Raw genomic sequence first — 16,821 nt, 5'->3', positions numbered from 1 at the left:
CAAAGACTTGGCCTAAAACTTATTGCTTTTGCAACGTCCACTCTTTACCCCAATACAATACAATACAATACAATACAATACAATACAATACAATACAATACAATTCTCATTACCAGTTAACCTCATAGTACTAGCTAGACAAATTTGTTTAAAGATCGAGCCGTTTTATTGTTCTCATGATATAACTTGTATGTTAACTGATACTGATAACTGCAAGAAGAAAATAGATACTTGTCAGGGCTAGGGTTCTAAGAGCTACGAAACACGCTCAACCGAGATAGTAAACAGTTTTCCGTCAAAAATGAGAGGCAAATTTTACAATTAACATTACCATCATGTGACAAAAACTCATGATTTCAAAGGTGGTTCGTTTAGTCAACAAAGTCGACATATTTTGTCAAGAAACATTTGAATATGAATGAACTGCAACGGAAGACAATCGTTTTAAGAGAAGAAGCAGCTGAATATAAAACATCATGTAGACCACTTCGGCGGGATTACTTCGCGTGCATTATTAGCACATACAACTCTAGAAAACTTAACTTGATGTGAAGCTAGTGTAATCTAGCTAGAAATACGATGGCCGCGAGGTCTGACACATTTTTTCTCCTCCTTCTTCTACTTCTGGTGCAAATTATTGAAGCTCAAACAAGCTGCAGCAAAGGAAAGTGCCAAAACTATTTACTCGATGTCTACGGAGATGCCGTGGAGAACTCCGAGTTGGTTGGTCATGTTTTTCAAACGTCTGCCACACTGAACCCAATTCTTTGCCATAGCTTGTGTGTCGACCATTGTCGCTGTTTGTCATTTAACTATAAGGAAAATGCCAAAGAGAAAGTTTGCGAATTAAACGAGGAAAGCCATTACACCAAAAAGAGCTCCCTCAAGCATTCGCCAGGCTCACGATATTATAACCTTCGACGAGAATCCAGTAAACAGGTTAGTTAATACAGTTCTTCCGTGCTCTTTGTCAATAGTGAATTTTTATATTACATATTCTCTACATATATACTGTTAAGAGTGCAGTGTAATAGCGTACAAAAGATACCCAAGCCCTGAAACCAACGCTAGGGCCGCTTGCCAGACACGACCACATGTCGACGCCGGACTGCAATCCTTGTAGCTTGTGAGGAAGCCAAGTTCTCTTTGAGTAGACGAGCAAAATGTTACTGGGTATAGCGAGTCCGGCTCTATTTGGAGACTCGAATGCCAGTTGTGGATATGTTTTGTTAACTCGACTAAGTGTACGACTTATTAAGAGCGGTCTATGATGGATATTTTACGGGAAAAAAGTCTAACCTTCATTTCTATTATCCCAAAATAATTAAGTCGGTTTTGAGCTGAAATTGGAGCACGTAACGGTTCATATCTGTTCCAAAGGCTTTGATCGCCTCAGAAATTAGGAATAAGTTTTAAAGAAAATCTTAAGTTTTTATCGGCAAAATGTCAGCTGAAAATTTCGCAACTGTGGAAAACTAATTTCCATCATTTGCGGAGGGGCAAATATCTCGATAAAAATGCGAAGTTAGGTCACCTAGCATTTCCTCAAGAAGCCAAAAACAGCTCGTAAATTCGGAAAAGAGTATTCTGTTTAATTCCTAAAACTTTCTGTAACTTAAATTTTCCGGTCAAGAATCAGAACAGATCATATTGTGTTAGCTTTCATAAATTTGTCCTTAAAAAGGAACGAAACCATCTCTGAACACAGGAGACAACATAGTAGGATTTTTTTCTTTAAGGCGGCGTCGTATGAGAAGCTCAGTTCAATTGTAGGGGTTCGTACAAATTTGTGACCAGAATTTGATATAAACAGTAACATCCTTCTAGTAGAAAAGCACTGCTCGATATTTAGCTTTCATTTGAATACCGAAAGAATGTTCTGGCGCTATTGACGATATCTTCCGCTCAATAAGCAAAAGAATGAAGGACGTACCTCAACACAATGTAGCAGTGAGAGGAACAAGTCACAGATATATTGTGGCTAAACTTGAGAGAAATTGTTCCAGAAATTATGTTAAGTTTTCGTGTACTTAGTCAGCCACGGTAAAGGAGGTTTAATGTGGCAAAAAAACTTGAGGCTAGAAGTTTTCTCTTATTTTGCACAGAGTAAACTGAGCGAGCCAACACACGAGTGTGACAAGAAAACAACCTCCCACATGGTTTGCTGCTTTACTATTCCGAGAGAAAAATAAGAGGACCAGCAGACTTCGAAAACTTGTGCGCTCAATGACAGCTGTTGTGAAACCACTTGCATGAAATTGTTGGGTGTAACAGGACATCTTTGAGAACCTGTAGTTAGTCACAAATGTTTGTTCTATTTCCATAACAACAGGGTATGACGTCATGCGATGATGACGCTGCATGTGTTAATGGCTGCTGCAAGAGCAACCCTTGTGTCAATGGAGGAACCTGTGAAGAAGCATGTGAGCCCACGAGTGTTCGATACAGCTGTCATTGTCCCGTTCCATTTATTGGCAGGCACTGCGATCGGAGGGCCCTGACCAGCTGCCAGGCCTACAAAGCAGCAGGCGAGGTCACCTCTGGCTTATACAACATCACTGATGACAGCAATCGAACCTTGCAAGTGTTCTGTGACTTTCACGCTGAGCCTGGTTATGCTTGGAACTTGATCGAGTCCTTCAGCCGGTCCAACGTCGGTCTTTTTGGGGTAATAGTTTCCGTTAACCATTAACACAAAATTCAGATGCACTTTTTCACTTTATATTAGGTTTTAACGTATTTGAACTGGGGATAGAAGAGATAAAGAGATAACGACCCTTGCGGTTATTTACGCAAATTTTAAAGTTATAATAATAATAATAATAATAATAATAATAATAATAATAATAATAATAATAATAATAATAATAATAAGTTGCGAGAAGAAAACCTTCAGGACGGGGATTTAGCTTTAGAAAGACAAATCAGAAAAACAAGAAGACACCAGCTAGATATTTCTCTCATATTTTTAGACTACGAGCAATCCCAGTTTTTTTTCTTAGGGATAGTAACGCGGGTAAACCACGTGAGCGAGTGCGAAAATTGCCCTGCGCGCGAGAACACGCGACGCGCGCGCGGAAGAAAGTGTGGTTCGCTCGCCTTGCTACATTGTATCCTAAGAAAAATAGGGGACTATTCATAATATACCATATTCTACTTACAATTTTATTCTTTTGCTTGGATAATATGCAACTTTTTTCGAAGAAAGAACAATTGATTAATAGAGTAGCTTTATATTAACTGTTAATTTATCTTAGATAATTTTTTTTTTGCATTTTTCCATTTTGTGTAACCTTGTGGTCATTCTTTGTCAGGCAAACTCCGTCTTTTACGACTACTCCGATTCAAATGCGGTCAGCAGTGATAGCCCAAACTGGCAGGCGTACCTGATACGACCACACGACCTTGCATGGCTTAGAAACCAATCCACCCACTGGCGAGCCACCTGCCAATACAACACAAATGGAACAGTCTACAGAGACTACCTGCGAGCTTCATTTGAAGATTTCGACATCACTAGATCATTACTAAAAGTTGATGGTGGCTGCCGCAAGTACGAGTTTGTCAACATCCGGGGGAACGAGTGCACGAATTGCACGGCTCAAACCTATTACATGAAAGGTACATATAATTTCCACATCAGCATTGACTGCCGGGATTGCTGTGATCTTCACGGAAAGTTGACCGGTGATTCAGTATGGAGCGAGGACAACTTTGGGCGTTATCATAGTGTTAATGAGAAATTCCGCTGTACCTCGAGCCGAGAAGCAACCACACAATTTTGGGTTGGCGGCAAATGATTTCATGACTTCATCTCCATTACAACAAAGCATCGCAGGAACACAAAAGCAACAACAATAACATTAAAAATAACAACAAAAACAATATCCCTGTATAGAATAAACTAACAAAGCAAAAGAACAAAACCGAAAAACTAACTATAACATTATATTAGGTAGTTATTGCACGAGCTTGTTCACAACATCTGATTTGATGTGATGTGGAAAAGAACTGAATTCAAACAATACCTTTATATTGTGTTACGAGAGATTTCGCGTTTCACTTAAGTTTTAGAAATTATATTTTTAAAAGCACCGGGTTTCATGCGAAATCCGTTAAACAACTTGTATCTGGAGACAAGTGAACATTCTCGGTCGCATTAACAAATGTAGTGATTTACCGTTCGACATATTACTCGTTTTCCGCAGTTTTGCTGCCTCATATTTAGCTGTTTATCTTATGTAAATTTCGCTTACAGTCGTTCGCTGGCATTACAAGCCAGCATAACGTTTTCAAACAAAAGCTCTTATTATAATTTATTCTAGTTGGACATACGGCTTGTACACTTTATTTGTACACTTTATTTGCTCGATTACGCGACAACTTTGGGAGTTATCACGATATGAATGAGAAATTCCGCTTTGCCTCGAACCCACAAGCAACCACACAATTTTGGGTTGGCGGCAAATGATTTCATGACATCATTACCATTACACTGAACAAATCATCGCAGCAACAATGAAACACAACAACAACAACAACAACAACAACAACAACAAAAACAAAATGCCAGTATACACCTAGATTAAAAACTAACAAAGGGCCAGAGAGAAGAAAACCGAAAAACTAACAGTATAACATATTAGGCAGTTATTAAACGAGCTTCTTTACAACATCTCTGATTTGATGTGGTGTGGAAAAGACCTGAACTCAAACAGTACGTTTAGACAATTTGTTAGACAGTTTACATTGTAACTAAATTGTTTCAGAGGCATTCCAAGTAAGAAATTAAACGAGCCGCATACATGACTTGCTCAAAAATATTGGCATGGTACCTTCTAATTTTATTAGTGCCTATTCCACACAAAGTAATTTAAGGAATATTTAGAAAGTTCCAAGTAGAGTAATGAAGTGCTTAATAGCCGTAAAGCCATAAAATATTTTACAGACAGTCTGCAGGAGGCAGTAAAAAGTGGTTGTATTTTTTGCCCAAATGCTTCCTTGAATGATGTGGCCATATGGACACATGACCATACTTATATAGGCTGTATATGACAATATGTTGAAATTAACAATCATATTTTGATGTCAAAGTCTTCCATTGTTACGGCTAAATCTTCAGAAGACCATCACCTTAGTTATTCGAGAGAATCAATAGAGAACCATGATTAGTTTTCTTGAGTCGGTAATGTCAGATAAAAAAGGGTATAACGTACTTTAACGGTTACATTATTGGAGGCGGCGTTGCCTAGTGACTTGTAATCCGGAGCCATCGAGTTCATGTCCTGCTCTGGCCATTTGTTGGAGTGCTAGTTGTTCTCGGTGGCCCCGAATTCAACTCCTTGGCCATCGTTGAAAATAGCCAGCTGGGATTTTCAACTCGTGTTTAATTTGGATTATTTTTCTCTCGTTATTTAAGTGGAATGCGGCCTGTAAACTAGTTTGCATTGGAAGGAAAGTGTACTTCCACTGTAGACAAGCAATTTCATTTTCATATATATTTACATGCTTTATTTACTTAATCGCCCGTTAGTGGAAAGCTTTGTTGATTGCGTAATATCAAGCCCATCACAATAAAGTAAAACTCTGTTGAGGTATTAGAAATTTGTCACTTATAGCAGTTTTTTTTATTGTGAAAGCATGAATTGATTTTAGACTAAGAGAAATGTGGCTCATCTCAAACCAACTAAATTGATTTTAACTATCCACTGCTAAACCTAATGTAATTTTGTAGTTATGCATGAAACAGTAATTTTCGATCGTCTAGTTATTGTAAAAGGATTGATTTTAAAGTATTAAAAGGTAGACGAACATAGACTTTGTCGTAACTGAGTTTAATTTTTCTATCCGAAAGACAGGAAAGAAAGAATTTGGCGAACCATTAAAAATGTCAGAACCATCGGATAAAATATTTTTATACTGTAAAGAAAATTTGACCTGTATCAAGAGGTACCAGAGTTTTATTGACAGTTTAGGGGCTGATACAGTATTTTGGATAGGAGGTGTCCATTGATTACATTTCAGACAGTAGCCCGGAAGGAAAATGCCTCTTATGTTTGTCATTAATACGTTAACACAAGACCAATATCTTCACATGATCACATTTATTTTGAGTGCAAGATTGAATTTTTTTCTAAGAACTATTAGAAAAATTGTCCTTTTATATATCTATTTTTGAGTGGACAATGTAAAATTTTTGTTATTGTCAGTGTCAACGCGATGATATACGTATGTCAACTAGTTTGTCCGACTCGAGGTTGTAGTTTGCATGCAGAAGCAAGGACCTATCGCTCAACTTCATCAAATTTAAATTCTCCTTAAAATTTTCCTGGTCAACTAGTTCTATCTCAACACATCGATCATTTCAATACAAAGTAGGCAAATGCCGTTTTGGAAGGTAAGGGGGAGAGGGGGGAGGGGTGGGCACCCGGACCTCACCCAGACCCTTCTTCGTAGATATGCCACGGAGGCCAGTTTCTACGTAATCATGGGAAAATAGTTGTCGACCTCCAGTCATGTTGTATGATTGACAAAAAAAATTTTTGGAATAACTTAAAAGATGACGAAAAACCCAGGCATGGAGATTCACCATTCCGGTGATGTTTTATGTAAAGAACTGTTGTAGAGCTTTTGTTACTGCGCATACGTTTTGCGCATCTCGACATACTCTGGTTTCCTATGGGTGGCCCTACTAATAGAGGGATATTTTTTACGGTTTAAAACGATGCAGAAAAAGCAGAATATAGCAAGTGTCCTTGGTATCAAAAAAGAAAATTTGGGTAACCATGCATTTTTACTGTTTTTTTAGAATAATTGTTGCCTAACTATCTGTAAAAAAATGCGTGGTTAACCCCCAATTTTTATTTCTGGATTTCAATAGCCCTTGCTCAATATCTGCTTTCCCTGTATAGTCATAAACCACACAAAAACAAGTTTCTATTAGTAGGCATCGTCCTTAATCCTATTCCATTTAGAATCAGGAAATGTTGCCAGTTTTGTGGCTGGAGGAAACTTGCATGCGAAGGAACCATATGAAAATAGCTTTAGAGCATGGGTTGGGTCTAAAACTGATGGCTGAGAGAGGGCCAAAGTTTTTTGAAATTGTTTCGCGCGAAATGTGTTCGTATTCAATCTCTCTCCTCTTACCATCCCTTGGAAAGGTGAAGAGGAGAGAGCCTGGTAACGTTGTTGACCCCGCTTGACTTGTCTGACTTGAATGGATGATAATAGCGTGCTTGCGTACTCCATTTACCGATTCCATGTTCAGTTTTCTATCGGCTAGTTTCCAGTTTGCAGTTTTCCAAGTTCAAGCACTTAATACATTGCAGACATATGAAGCACAGAGTGATTGAATCTTTTTTAAATTTAACCAAAACAAAGGATTGATTTTAACCACATTGTCCGCAATTTCATGGAACTTTATTTCTGCTCAACTATCAGAAACGAGGAGTAATTTTACCGTTATGGAAGGATTGATTAAACCTTAACAGGTAAAGTTTTAAAGCAGATAAATACAATAAGGACACCAAAAGGACGGGTCTAAGTGCCCTTAATAAATAAGTGCCCGTATTATGAAAGTCATAAGATGACGTCATTTCCGAGGTCTGACAGACTGAGGATTAAGTTTACCAAGGAACACTGGCTCAAAGTGGGCTTAAACTTGTTATTTAAGGCGCATCGAAGTTGATTATTTAATCAACATTTCATTATCATAATCATTTTCAAACACGTTTATATAGCTTATTTAACAATTATTCCACGAGCGCACGTTGGATCTGAGATGATAGATAGCCAACGAGGCGCATAGCGCCGAGTTGGCTATAATCATCTCATATCCAACTAGCGCGAGTGGAATAATTGTTTTATTAAAAACAATCAAGTAATATTGGTAGGCCTTGCTGATTTTCTTTTTAAGAGCAACCAGAAAACAATTTATGGTCGCTTCTTCTCGGGCATGGTATAATGGCTCATATACCATGGCCGCTAAGCCAATCAAAACACTGGAATTGCATTATACAATGATCCAGTTTTTAATAATACAAATTATCCCATCCATATCTAGGAATCATTGCTATAAACCAGTAACAGAGATACAGTGGAATACTGCTTCAAAAGGAATGTACATTACAGACAATCATTGAAGTTACCATAACGCCTTGCATTGTCATCATCTGTATACGGACAATTTTCTTGTCCGAACGAAAATCTCATATATTTTATCAAAAATTAACCCGCTTAAAACGGACATCGGTTAATACGGACAACGGGCACTCATGAAACTCTCATACATTATCAACCCCTCTTTACGGACACTGCTTATCTGCGCACCTTCTGTTATCATTGTCACAATTATGTACTTATTCTAAACCTTGTACCTGTTCAAATTATGACAGATATCTACGGGTCAATACGATTTCATAACTAAAAACAATGGCAAAATAGCGTGACGTGTGTGTTAAGTCTGTCTCTTTCTTCCGGGTGTTTGACCCTTGTACCGTGGTCTTTAATACAATCAGTTCTGCCACTAAACCTACAAAAACAAAGTTTCACTTCCTTAGCCTTGCAGTTATTGCTTGTGGCCTTCTTTCTCTTTGACCTCCTTTGCCTGTCGCTATTAGCATCACCCTCCGCGAAGGCCGATGCTTATAGGACTTTGATTCCTGGTTGCCGTGTTTCAAGAACGCCAGTAAAGTATTTAGTCTGAGACTATGATACAGTGACTTGTACAGTTCAGAAATTAAAAACGTTTTTTTGCCGAAAAAATTTTCTGCTTTAGCCTTTTATCGATAAACATGTGTTTGTGACATTTTTTCTCTAAAAGCCCGCTTAGTACGGACACCTGGATAATACAGACACTTTTTCATGCCCCCTTGGTGTCCGTATTAACCGGGTTCCACTGTACTTCATATAATAAAGACGTCAGTGATGTTCCTCTGGTGAGAGTTCGCTTATGTTTACAGGACTGAGTTTTGAAATAATTCAACCAATTTGGATTCACCCTATGTGCAATAGAAGAAACTTCCCAACGTTATGTTCAGAACCTAGCCCAGTATAATCCCATGAGTTATTCAATCATGGCTCGCCGAACAAAACGCAACCGTGCGTTTCAAAATAAATTTTTGCAGGAAAAGTTAATTAGCATAGAGCATGTATATATGTTATTCACCGGCCAGTAGGTCCGTATAGGGAAAAAGTGTGCCTGAGGTATTGAGTACGACTCGTACTCAAGACCTCGGACTCGTCGGTCCATTTTGTTCGGCGAAACCGTTAGTTAAGTGTGATAGTTTTCACTTTTATCATCTTTTTGCTTTCGTTTGGTAACACTGTTGATAAACACACCAGATGAAAACTTATATTGTACTTGCAAAAATGAAAATGTATCATTACATTCTAACAAATGTGATAATTAGGCGCCGCCGGACGTGTTGCAGCCAGCGGGCAAACGTTCAAATGTTGGTTAATAAGCGCTTCATGATGACTGGCCCTACGGGAAACAGTGAGTTTTGTTTACCCGAGACCCTCGATGTTCGCCGATGGGAACATCCATAACGACAAAACATGTCATGTATGCTACCAAATAAGGTCATATTTTTTCAGCGCTGCATGAGACTAAACTTAGGGACGGACCATTAGAAAAAACCGGAGAGGGGGTGACAATTCCCAAAAAAAATTCCTACAAGGGAAACTTGTCTAAAAACTAATCCTGCATGCGGTGGTACCTAAAAACAAAATTAACGCAGAATGAAAAAAATTCCTGCAGACAACTGGGTTCAAAAAAAAATTCATGCACCAAAAATGTTTCACCCCCCCCCCCTCCCCCCTCCAGTTTAATCTAATAGTCCGTCCCATAAATGCAAGAGACGGCAATTTAGCAAGAAATACAAACTCGATGAAAACCAGAGCGTGTACTGAGAAGACCTATTTCAATCAATACTGAAATAAATAAACAAAATTTCCCTTCATTTGTCGAATTATTTTTTTAGAAATATTTTATAAAAGCAATAGAGTACTCGGGGAGTTGGGAGAATTCTCGAAAGTTATGCAAACCCTCGACTGCGTCTCGGGTTTACATAACTGTCTCGAATTCTTCAATCCCCCTCGTGTTTTGATGACGATATGTAAACACGGAAAAAGTCCTCTATTCAGGCTGAAATAATTGTCGCTATTTCTCAGCCATGATATAATGGCTCATATACCATGGCCGCTAAAGCTAGTTAAGCCAATCAGATCGCTGGAATTACACTATACAATGATCCAGTTTTTAATGATGGCTGTTATTCCATAGCTGCTAAGCCAATCAAAAGATTCAATCTGTGGTATCACGTTATCCAATGATCCACCAAGCTACGCCCAGTTTTTAATAACAAGAGATACCAGCCCCGCGGTAATGCATATCTTATTTTTTAAAGGTTGCAAAATTCAAACTTAATTGTAAATTTCCTCGAGTTTCAAACCGATTTCTATTAAAAACCAGGATCCATAATCAGACCGATTATGGCTGCTGTGATAGGGACTAGACGTCAGCTGGGGCACATGCGCAGTAGAGTCCGGTTGAGACTAATTTTCATACAAGTCGTCGCGTCGCGGTATTTTTGCTTTTCCGCGTTGCAGAAGCTTTCAAAACTATCGCAACAAATAGCTTCTGTAATTACTAAAGACGGTTTGTAAATAAAAACTTCAGCCAACTTTCCGAAGATGAACACAGCTTCCTGAACACTCCGACGGTATTTGAAAAAGTTGGGCCAACGATTTCAAAAGTGCTTCTCATCAAAGTGCGCACTGGCCTGAGGTAACATAGTCCCTTTCATGCAAGTCGGGATTTTTTATAGGCTTAGCGGCGATGGGACATCATCTCTTATCATTCAACGCAAAGTAATGCTGCCCAAATATGGTCATAGTGCACTGAATATTCGTGGTCAGTAGTCAACACATATCGTGCGGTATACGTAATTTCGTGTGTTGGGGAGAAAAATGGCAAAATAGAAATGATCTCCTGCTCTTTTGCAATGAAACGGTGCTTTGTTATCATTGCGTTGAATAGTAAAACAATTATCCTGCTCAATCTCGGCCTACGGTCTTGTTGGCTAGGTATCGGGCGATTTCGCAGGATCATTGAATTGTTTAATATCCATCGCGTGCTTCTGAAATAATAGTTAACTGCTAGTGAACTATCTTAAAGGGGAAGTGTCGTGGTGTTTTTGACCTCTTTTCTTGAAAATGGTGAAATGAGACCTACACTTAGCTACAAACTAATTCTGGAACAACGAGAGGAAAGAAATCAACTCAATTCTTGAATTCTTAATCTGATCTAGCGCATTTTGGAAACAAAAATGCGAGAACTGGAAAAAAAATTAGCCTAACATTTTTCAAATTTCAATCAATTCCGTCCTACTCTGTCTCCGACTAGAGGCACTACTCGACAGTTTTGTTTCACTGGGGTGATAATTTATGACAAAACTAGACCTGAATTCTTTTCTTGTTTCTTTAGGGTTTTCTGAATGACATTCAATACTCTTGATACTTCCTCTTTAAGTTTGAGCATGCGCAGCCAATCACAGCGCGAGAGATTTTTTATTTTTGTGTACCTATATATAAATATGGGCTTAACTAGGGAATACCCCGCCACTCCAAAAGTAATCCTGAAAAGAGTGGCTACGTGGCTACGCAGATACTACGTAGCTGCGTAGCCACGTAGAAGTACATGACCGTATGCCTCGTTCTTTGTGTGAGAAGCCACGTAGCTGCGTAGCCACGTAGCCTCGTAGCCGCGTAGCCACGTAGCTGCGTAGCCACGCATCCACTCGTTCCAGGGTCACTTTTGGAGTGGTGGGATATTCCCTAGTTACTCCTAAATATGAAACTTCCACAAGAATTAGACTGCGAGAAATCCCTTATTTTTCTTTAGGACACTAAAGAGCGATCCACGCGAACGCGCGCGCAAATTGTTTCCTCGCGGAGGCAATTTTCGCGCGCGAAAATTGTTTCTTCGCGAACACTGCGGGTTTTTTGTTTTTTTTTGCGAGCACGAGCAGTGATCAAATCTGTCTTGCGAACAGCGAGCATTTTAGAAAATACAACTGGCGAGCAGGCAGCATTTCGTAAATTTTCCGCCACCAACTAAATCTTTTATCAGTTTTAATTTCACACGTTTTCATTAGAATGCAACTTGTAGTCTGAGCGATACCTCCACAATAAGAAAAACTTTTAACATCTTAATTATCTCGATCCTAATTATAGCATGTATAGTTGTCTTAAGAATAACTTATTATTAAGTATTGTCGTGTGCTTTCAACTGGCGTTTACAACCAGGTTCATACAGGAGTTCAGTACCACGCAGAGATACATTTATTTCTGTACCCAAAAAACCCACAAAGCACGCTGATTTACGAAATTTTGAGCAATCGAGAAAACTTTAACGAGAACCCAAGCATGCAAGCACGTGCGAAAATTATGTGAGCACTAGTTTTAAAGGGACCATTCGATACCCCGACTCTATGTCGAATTCGACTCGCTCATACGAAATTTGAAACAGTGTACGCCGACATAAGACACGCGCCCGTCTTAGGACAAACGTTTGCAGGAAAAGTCAATTAGTATAGAGTATAATCTTTTCTTGGATTGTTTAGCTGTTTTTGGTACATTTTGTTCTGCGAAACCGTAGTAAAATGTTGTAGTTTTCGTTTTCATTTTTTATTGCAGTTTTTTACTTTATTTATTTAATTTGGTAAGGTTGTTAATAGACACACCAGATGAAAAATAATATTACTTACCAAAATGAAAATGCATAATCACGTTTTAACAACTCATTGAAGTGACAATTTTTAGAGGAACTTAAAATTGGCTGTGTAGCAAGCAGCACTAACACATTGAATTGGAGACAATATTTGGGAAATATTCTGGGTCTGTCGCGAGGAAACTAAATACAGCGAATTTTCATACATCAGTGATGTCAGTTAAAATTATATACAAAGACGTGGCCTAAAACTTATTGCTTTTGCAACGTCCACTCTTTACCCTAATGTATTAACGCATGCAATTCTCATTATCAGTTGATTAGTATTCCTCATAGTACTAGCTAGACAAATTTGTTTAAAAATCGAGCCGTTTTATTGTTCTCATGATGTAACTTGCATGTTTACTGATACTGATAACTGCAAGAAGAAAATAGATACTTGTCAGGGCTAGGGTTCTAAGAGCTACGAAACACGCTCAACCGAGATAGTAAACAGTTTTCCGTTGAAAATGAGAAGCAAATTTTACAAATAAGGACTTTGCCTGCTAATAAAGAAGTATTTTGTTTGGTTTATGACTATGCGAGAAAAGGAGATCTTAGCAAGTGCTATTGGATTCCAAAAGGAAAACTGGGGGCAACCACGCATTTTTTAGAGATAATTAAGCCAATGATTATTCTAAAAAACAGTAAGATACTAACAAATGTATGGCGTTTTGTTTAAAATCGAAGCCTTTTTATCTCTGAAAAATGCAATGTTACCCCAATTTTTTTTTTTGGATACCAAGAGCACTTGCTAAATTCTGCTTTCTCCGCAGTTTCAAACGGCGTAAAAATATCCCTGTATTAGTAGGCACCACCCATGGGAAACTCGGGTATCTCGAGATGCGCAGAACATGTGCGCAGTAACAAAAGTAGACACCGTCCTTAACATTTCCGTCATGTGACAAAAGCACCTGATTTCAAACGTGGTATGTTTTATCAACAAAGGCGACATATTTGCCATCAACGTTAAGCCAGCTGTTCGACCCTCATGTCGCATCTCAAATGCCAACCACAAACAAATTTGTTTGCCAAACGTGTTTCCCGATGAGCGAAATGTTTTTTCGAAAGCACAAAAAAATTATCTTAGAAAAATTGAGCACAGTTTTGAGTTCACTTAAAATTTTATGGGTCGAAAACAACTTTCCTAAGCGCCAAAGCCGCCTTGTGGCAGCCAGCCAGATGACGAACTTTACTAATAAACTCTAAATTATTTATTACCTGGCATAGCTTAGACAAATACAGAAAAGACTGCAACAGAAGATGATCGTTTAAGAGAAGAAGCAACTGAATTTAAAACATTATGTAAACTGGTTCGGCGGGATTACTTCGCATGCATTATTAGCACATACAACTCTAGAAAACTTAACTGTTAACGTTTAATGTTTGTTAAGCCCGTGGGACTTTATCTCGATCCTTATTATAGGATATATAATTGTCTTAAAAATAACATATGTTAACTTATGTTATTGTCGTGTGCTTTCAACGGAACTTGACAATCAGATTCATATAGGAGTTCAGTACCACGCAGAGATACATTTATTTCTGTACCTAAAAACTCACAAAGCACGATTTACGAAATTTCGAGCTGCGGGCAATTGCGAAAATTGTGCGAGGACTAGAAAGTTTTAAGGGACCATTCGACACCCCGACTCTATGTCGAATTCGATTCGCTCATACAAATTTGAAACAGTGAACGCCGGCATAATACACGCGCCCGTCTTAGGACAAACGTTTGCAGGAAAAGTCAATTAGTATAGAGTATAATGTTAAGTTTTCTTGAATTGTTTAGTTGTTTTTAGTACATTTTGTTCTGCGAAACCGTAGTAAATTGTTGTAGTTTTCGTTTTCATTTTTTTTGCAGTTTACTTTATTTATTTAATTTGGTAAGGTTGTTAATAAACACACCAGATGAGAAATAATATTACATACCAAAATAGAAATGCATAATTACGTTTTAACAAATCATTGGAAGTGATAATTTATAGATGAACTAAAAATTGACCGTGTAGCAAGCACCACTAACACATTGAATTGGAGACAATATTTGGGAAATTTTCTGGGTCTGTCGCGAGGAAAGTAAATACAGCGAATTTTCATACATCAGTCATGCCAGTTAAAATTATATACAAAGACGTGGCCTAAAACTTATTCCTTTTGCAACGTCCACTCTTTACCCCAATATTAACGCATACAATTCTCATTACCAGTTAACCTCATAGTACTAGCTAGACAAATTTGTTTAAAAATCGAGCTGTTTTATTGTTCTCATGATATAACTTGTATGTTAACTGATACTGATAACTGCAAGAAGAAAATAGATACTTGTCAGGGCTAGGGTTCTAAGAGCTACGAAACACGCTCAACCGAGATAGTAAACAGATTTCCGTTGAAAATGAGAAGCAAATTTTACAATTAAGAACGGTGTTTACTAATAAAGAAGTATTTTTGAAAGTGAGAAGTGATCATCGCAGTGATCATCTCACTTTCATCTATATCCGCAGTTCATATATGAATTATTTCATATACTTTACAAAGAAGTATTTTTGTTTGGTTTATGACTATGCGGGAAAAGAAGATCTTAGCAATTGCTATTGGATTCCAAAAGGAAAATTGGGGGCAACAACGCATTTTTTAGAGATAATTAAGCAACAATTTTTCCACTCTCGTCTCCAGAACCCCAACGTTTTTTTTTTTAAATTGTTGAACGAGTGGCTCTGGGTCCATCCAAAAATATCCTTTTCTTCATTGGCTGTCGAAAACCTGATGCGCTTTAAGGTGAAAAATGCTACCCTTCTGCGCATTTGTCTTTACTTCCTAATACTGAGCAGTACTGAGCAGAACTGAGCAATAATACTACTGAGCAAGCGCAATGGTAATTTATCACACTGAGCGTGCGCTACCGGATGTCGTGAAATTCACGACATCCGGTAACGGCTGTCACCAGGGCCTACGATCCAACTGCTGACCAGAAGATCGTAGGCTCTGGGAATGAGGATGCAATTTTCTCTGTAAAAACTGTAAAAAACTAAGAAATGTATTGCGTTTTGTTTAAAACTGAAGATTTTTTATCTCTGAAAAATGCATGGCTACCCCCAATTTTATTCTTGGATACCCAGAGCATTTGCTGAGTTCTGCTTTGTCCGCATAGTTTTAAACCGCACAAAAATATCCCTGTGTTAGTAGGCACCACCCATAGGAAACCCGAGTATCCCGAGATGCGCAGAACGTATGCGCAGTAACAAAAGTAGGCACCCTCCTTAACATTTCTGTCATTTGACAAAAACTAATGATTTCAGACGTGGTATGTTTTATCAACAAAGGCGACATATTTTGTCAACATTTGAATATGAGTGAAGGTTAAGCCAGCTGTCCGACCCTCATGTCGCATCTGAAATGCCAACCACAAACAAATTTGTTTGCCAAACGTGTTTCCCGATGAGCGAAATTTTTTTTCGAACGCACAAAAAAAGTATTTTAGAAAAATTGAGCACAGTTTCGAGTTCATTTAAAATTTTATGGGTCGAAAACAACTTCCCTAAGCGCCAAAACCGCCTTGTGGCAGCCAGCCAGATGACGAACTTTACTAATAAACACTAGATTACTTATTACCTGGCATAGCTTAGACAAATACAGAAGAGACGCAACAGAAGATGATCGTTTTAAGAGAAGAAGCAACTGAATTTAAAACATTATGTGGACCACTTCGGCGGGATTACTTCGCATGCATTATTAGCACATACAACTCTAGAAAACTTAACCGTTAACGTTTAATGTTTGTTAAGCCCGTGGGACTTTATCTCGATCCTTATTATAGGATATATAATTGTCTTAAAAATAACATATGTTAACTTATGTTATTGTCGTGTGCTTTCAACGGAACTTGACAATCAGATTCATATAGGAGTTCAGTACCACGCAGAGATACATTTATTTCTGTACCTAAAAGCCCACAAAGCACGATTTACGAAATTTCGAGCTGCGAGCAATTGCGAAAATTGTGCGAGGACTAGAAAGTTTTAAGGGACCATTCGACACCCCGACTCTAT

At 38.2% G+C, this 16,821-nt stretch overlaps 1 protein-coding gene across 3 annotated transcripts in view; it reads left to right on the top strand.

The window, feature by feature from the left end:
* Window positions 1-222: 222 nt before the first annotated feature.
* LOC146465451 (uncharacterized) overlaps window positions 223-16,821 on the top strand; it is a 29,075-nt gene continuing 12,476 nt past the window's right edge. Inside the window, exons 1-3 of one of the 3 annotated variants that reach the window (XR_014868276.1) lie at window positions 223-939; window positions 2,333-2,668; window positions 3,315-4,742. Coding sequence is in view for 1 of the 3 variants with exons in the window: in XM_085128619.1 (XP_084984745.1) it covers window positions 580-939; window positions 2,333-2,668; window positions 3,315-3,800 (1,182 nt within the window). In the remaining 2 variants the exon portion in view is untranslated. Of the gene's footprint in view, window positions 940-2,332; window positions 2,669-3,314; window positions 4,826-16,821 lie in introns of those variants that run through there. The other 2 variants (XR_014868275.1, XM_085128619.1) reach the window with 2 other exon arrangements.

Source organism: Pavona decussata, unplaced genomic scaffold, assembly GCF_977016875.1.
Source record: "Pavona decussata unplaced genomic scaffold, jaPavDecu1.1 SCAFFOLD_156, whole genome shotgun sequence".
Lineage (NCBI taxonomy): Eukaryota > Metazoa > Cnidaria > Anthozoa > Scleractinia > Agariciidae > Pavona > Pavona decussata.
This window is presented reverse-complemented; position numbering and strand designations above follow the sequence as displayed.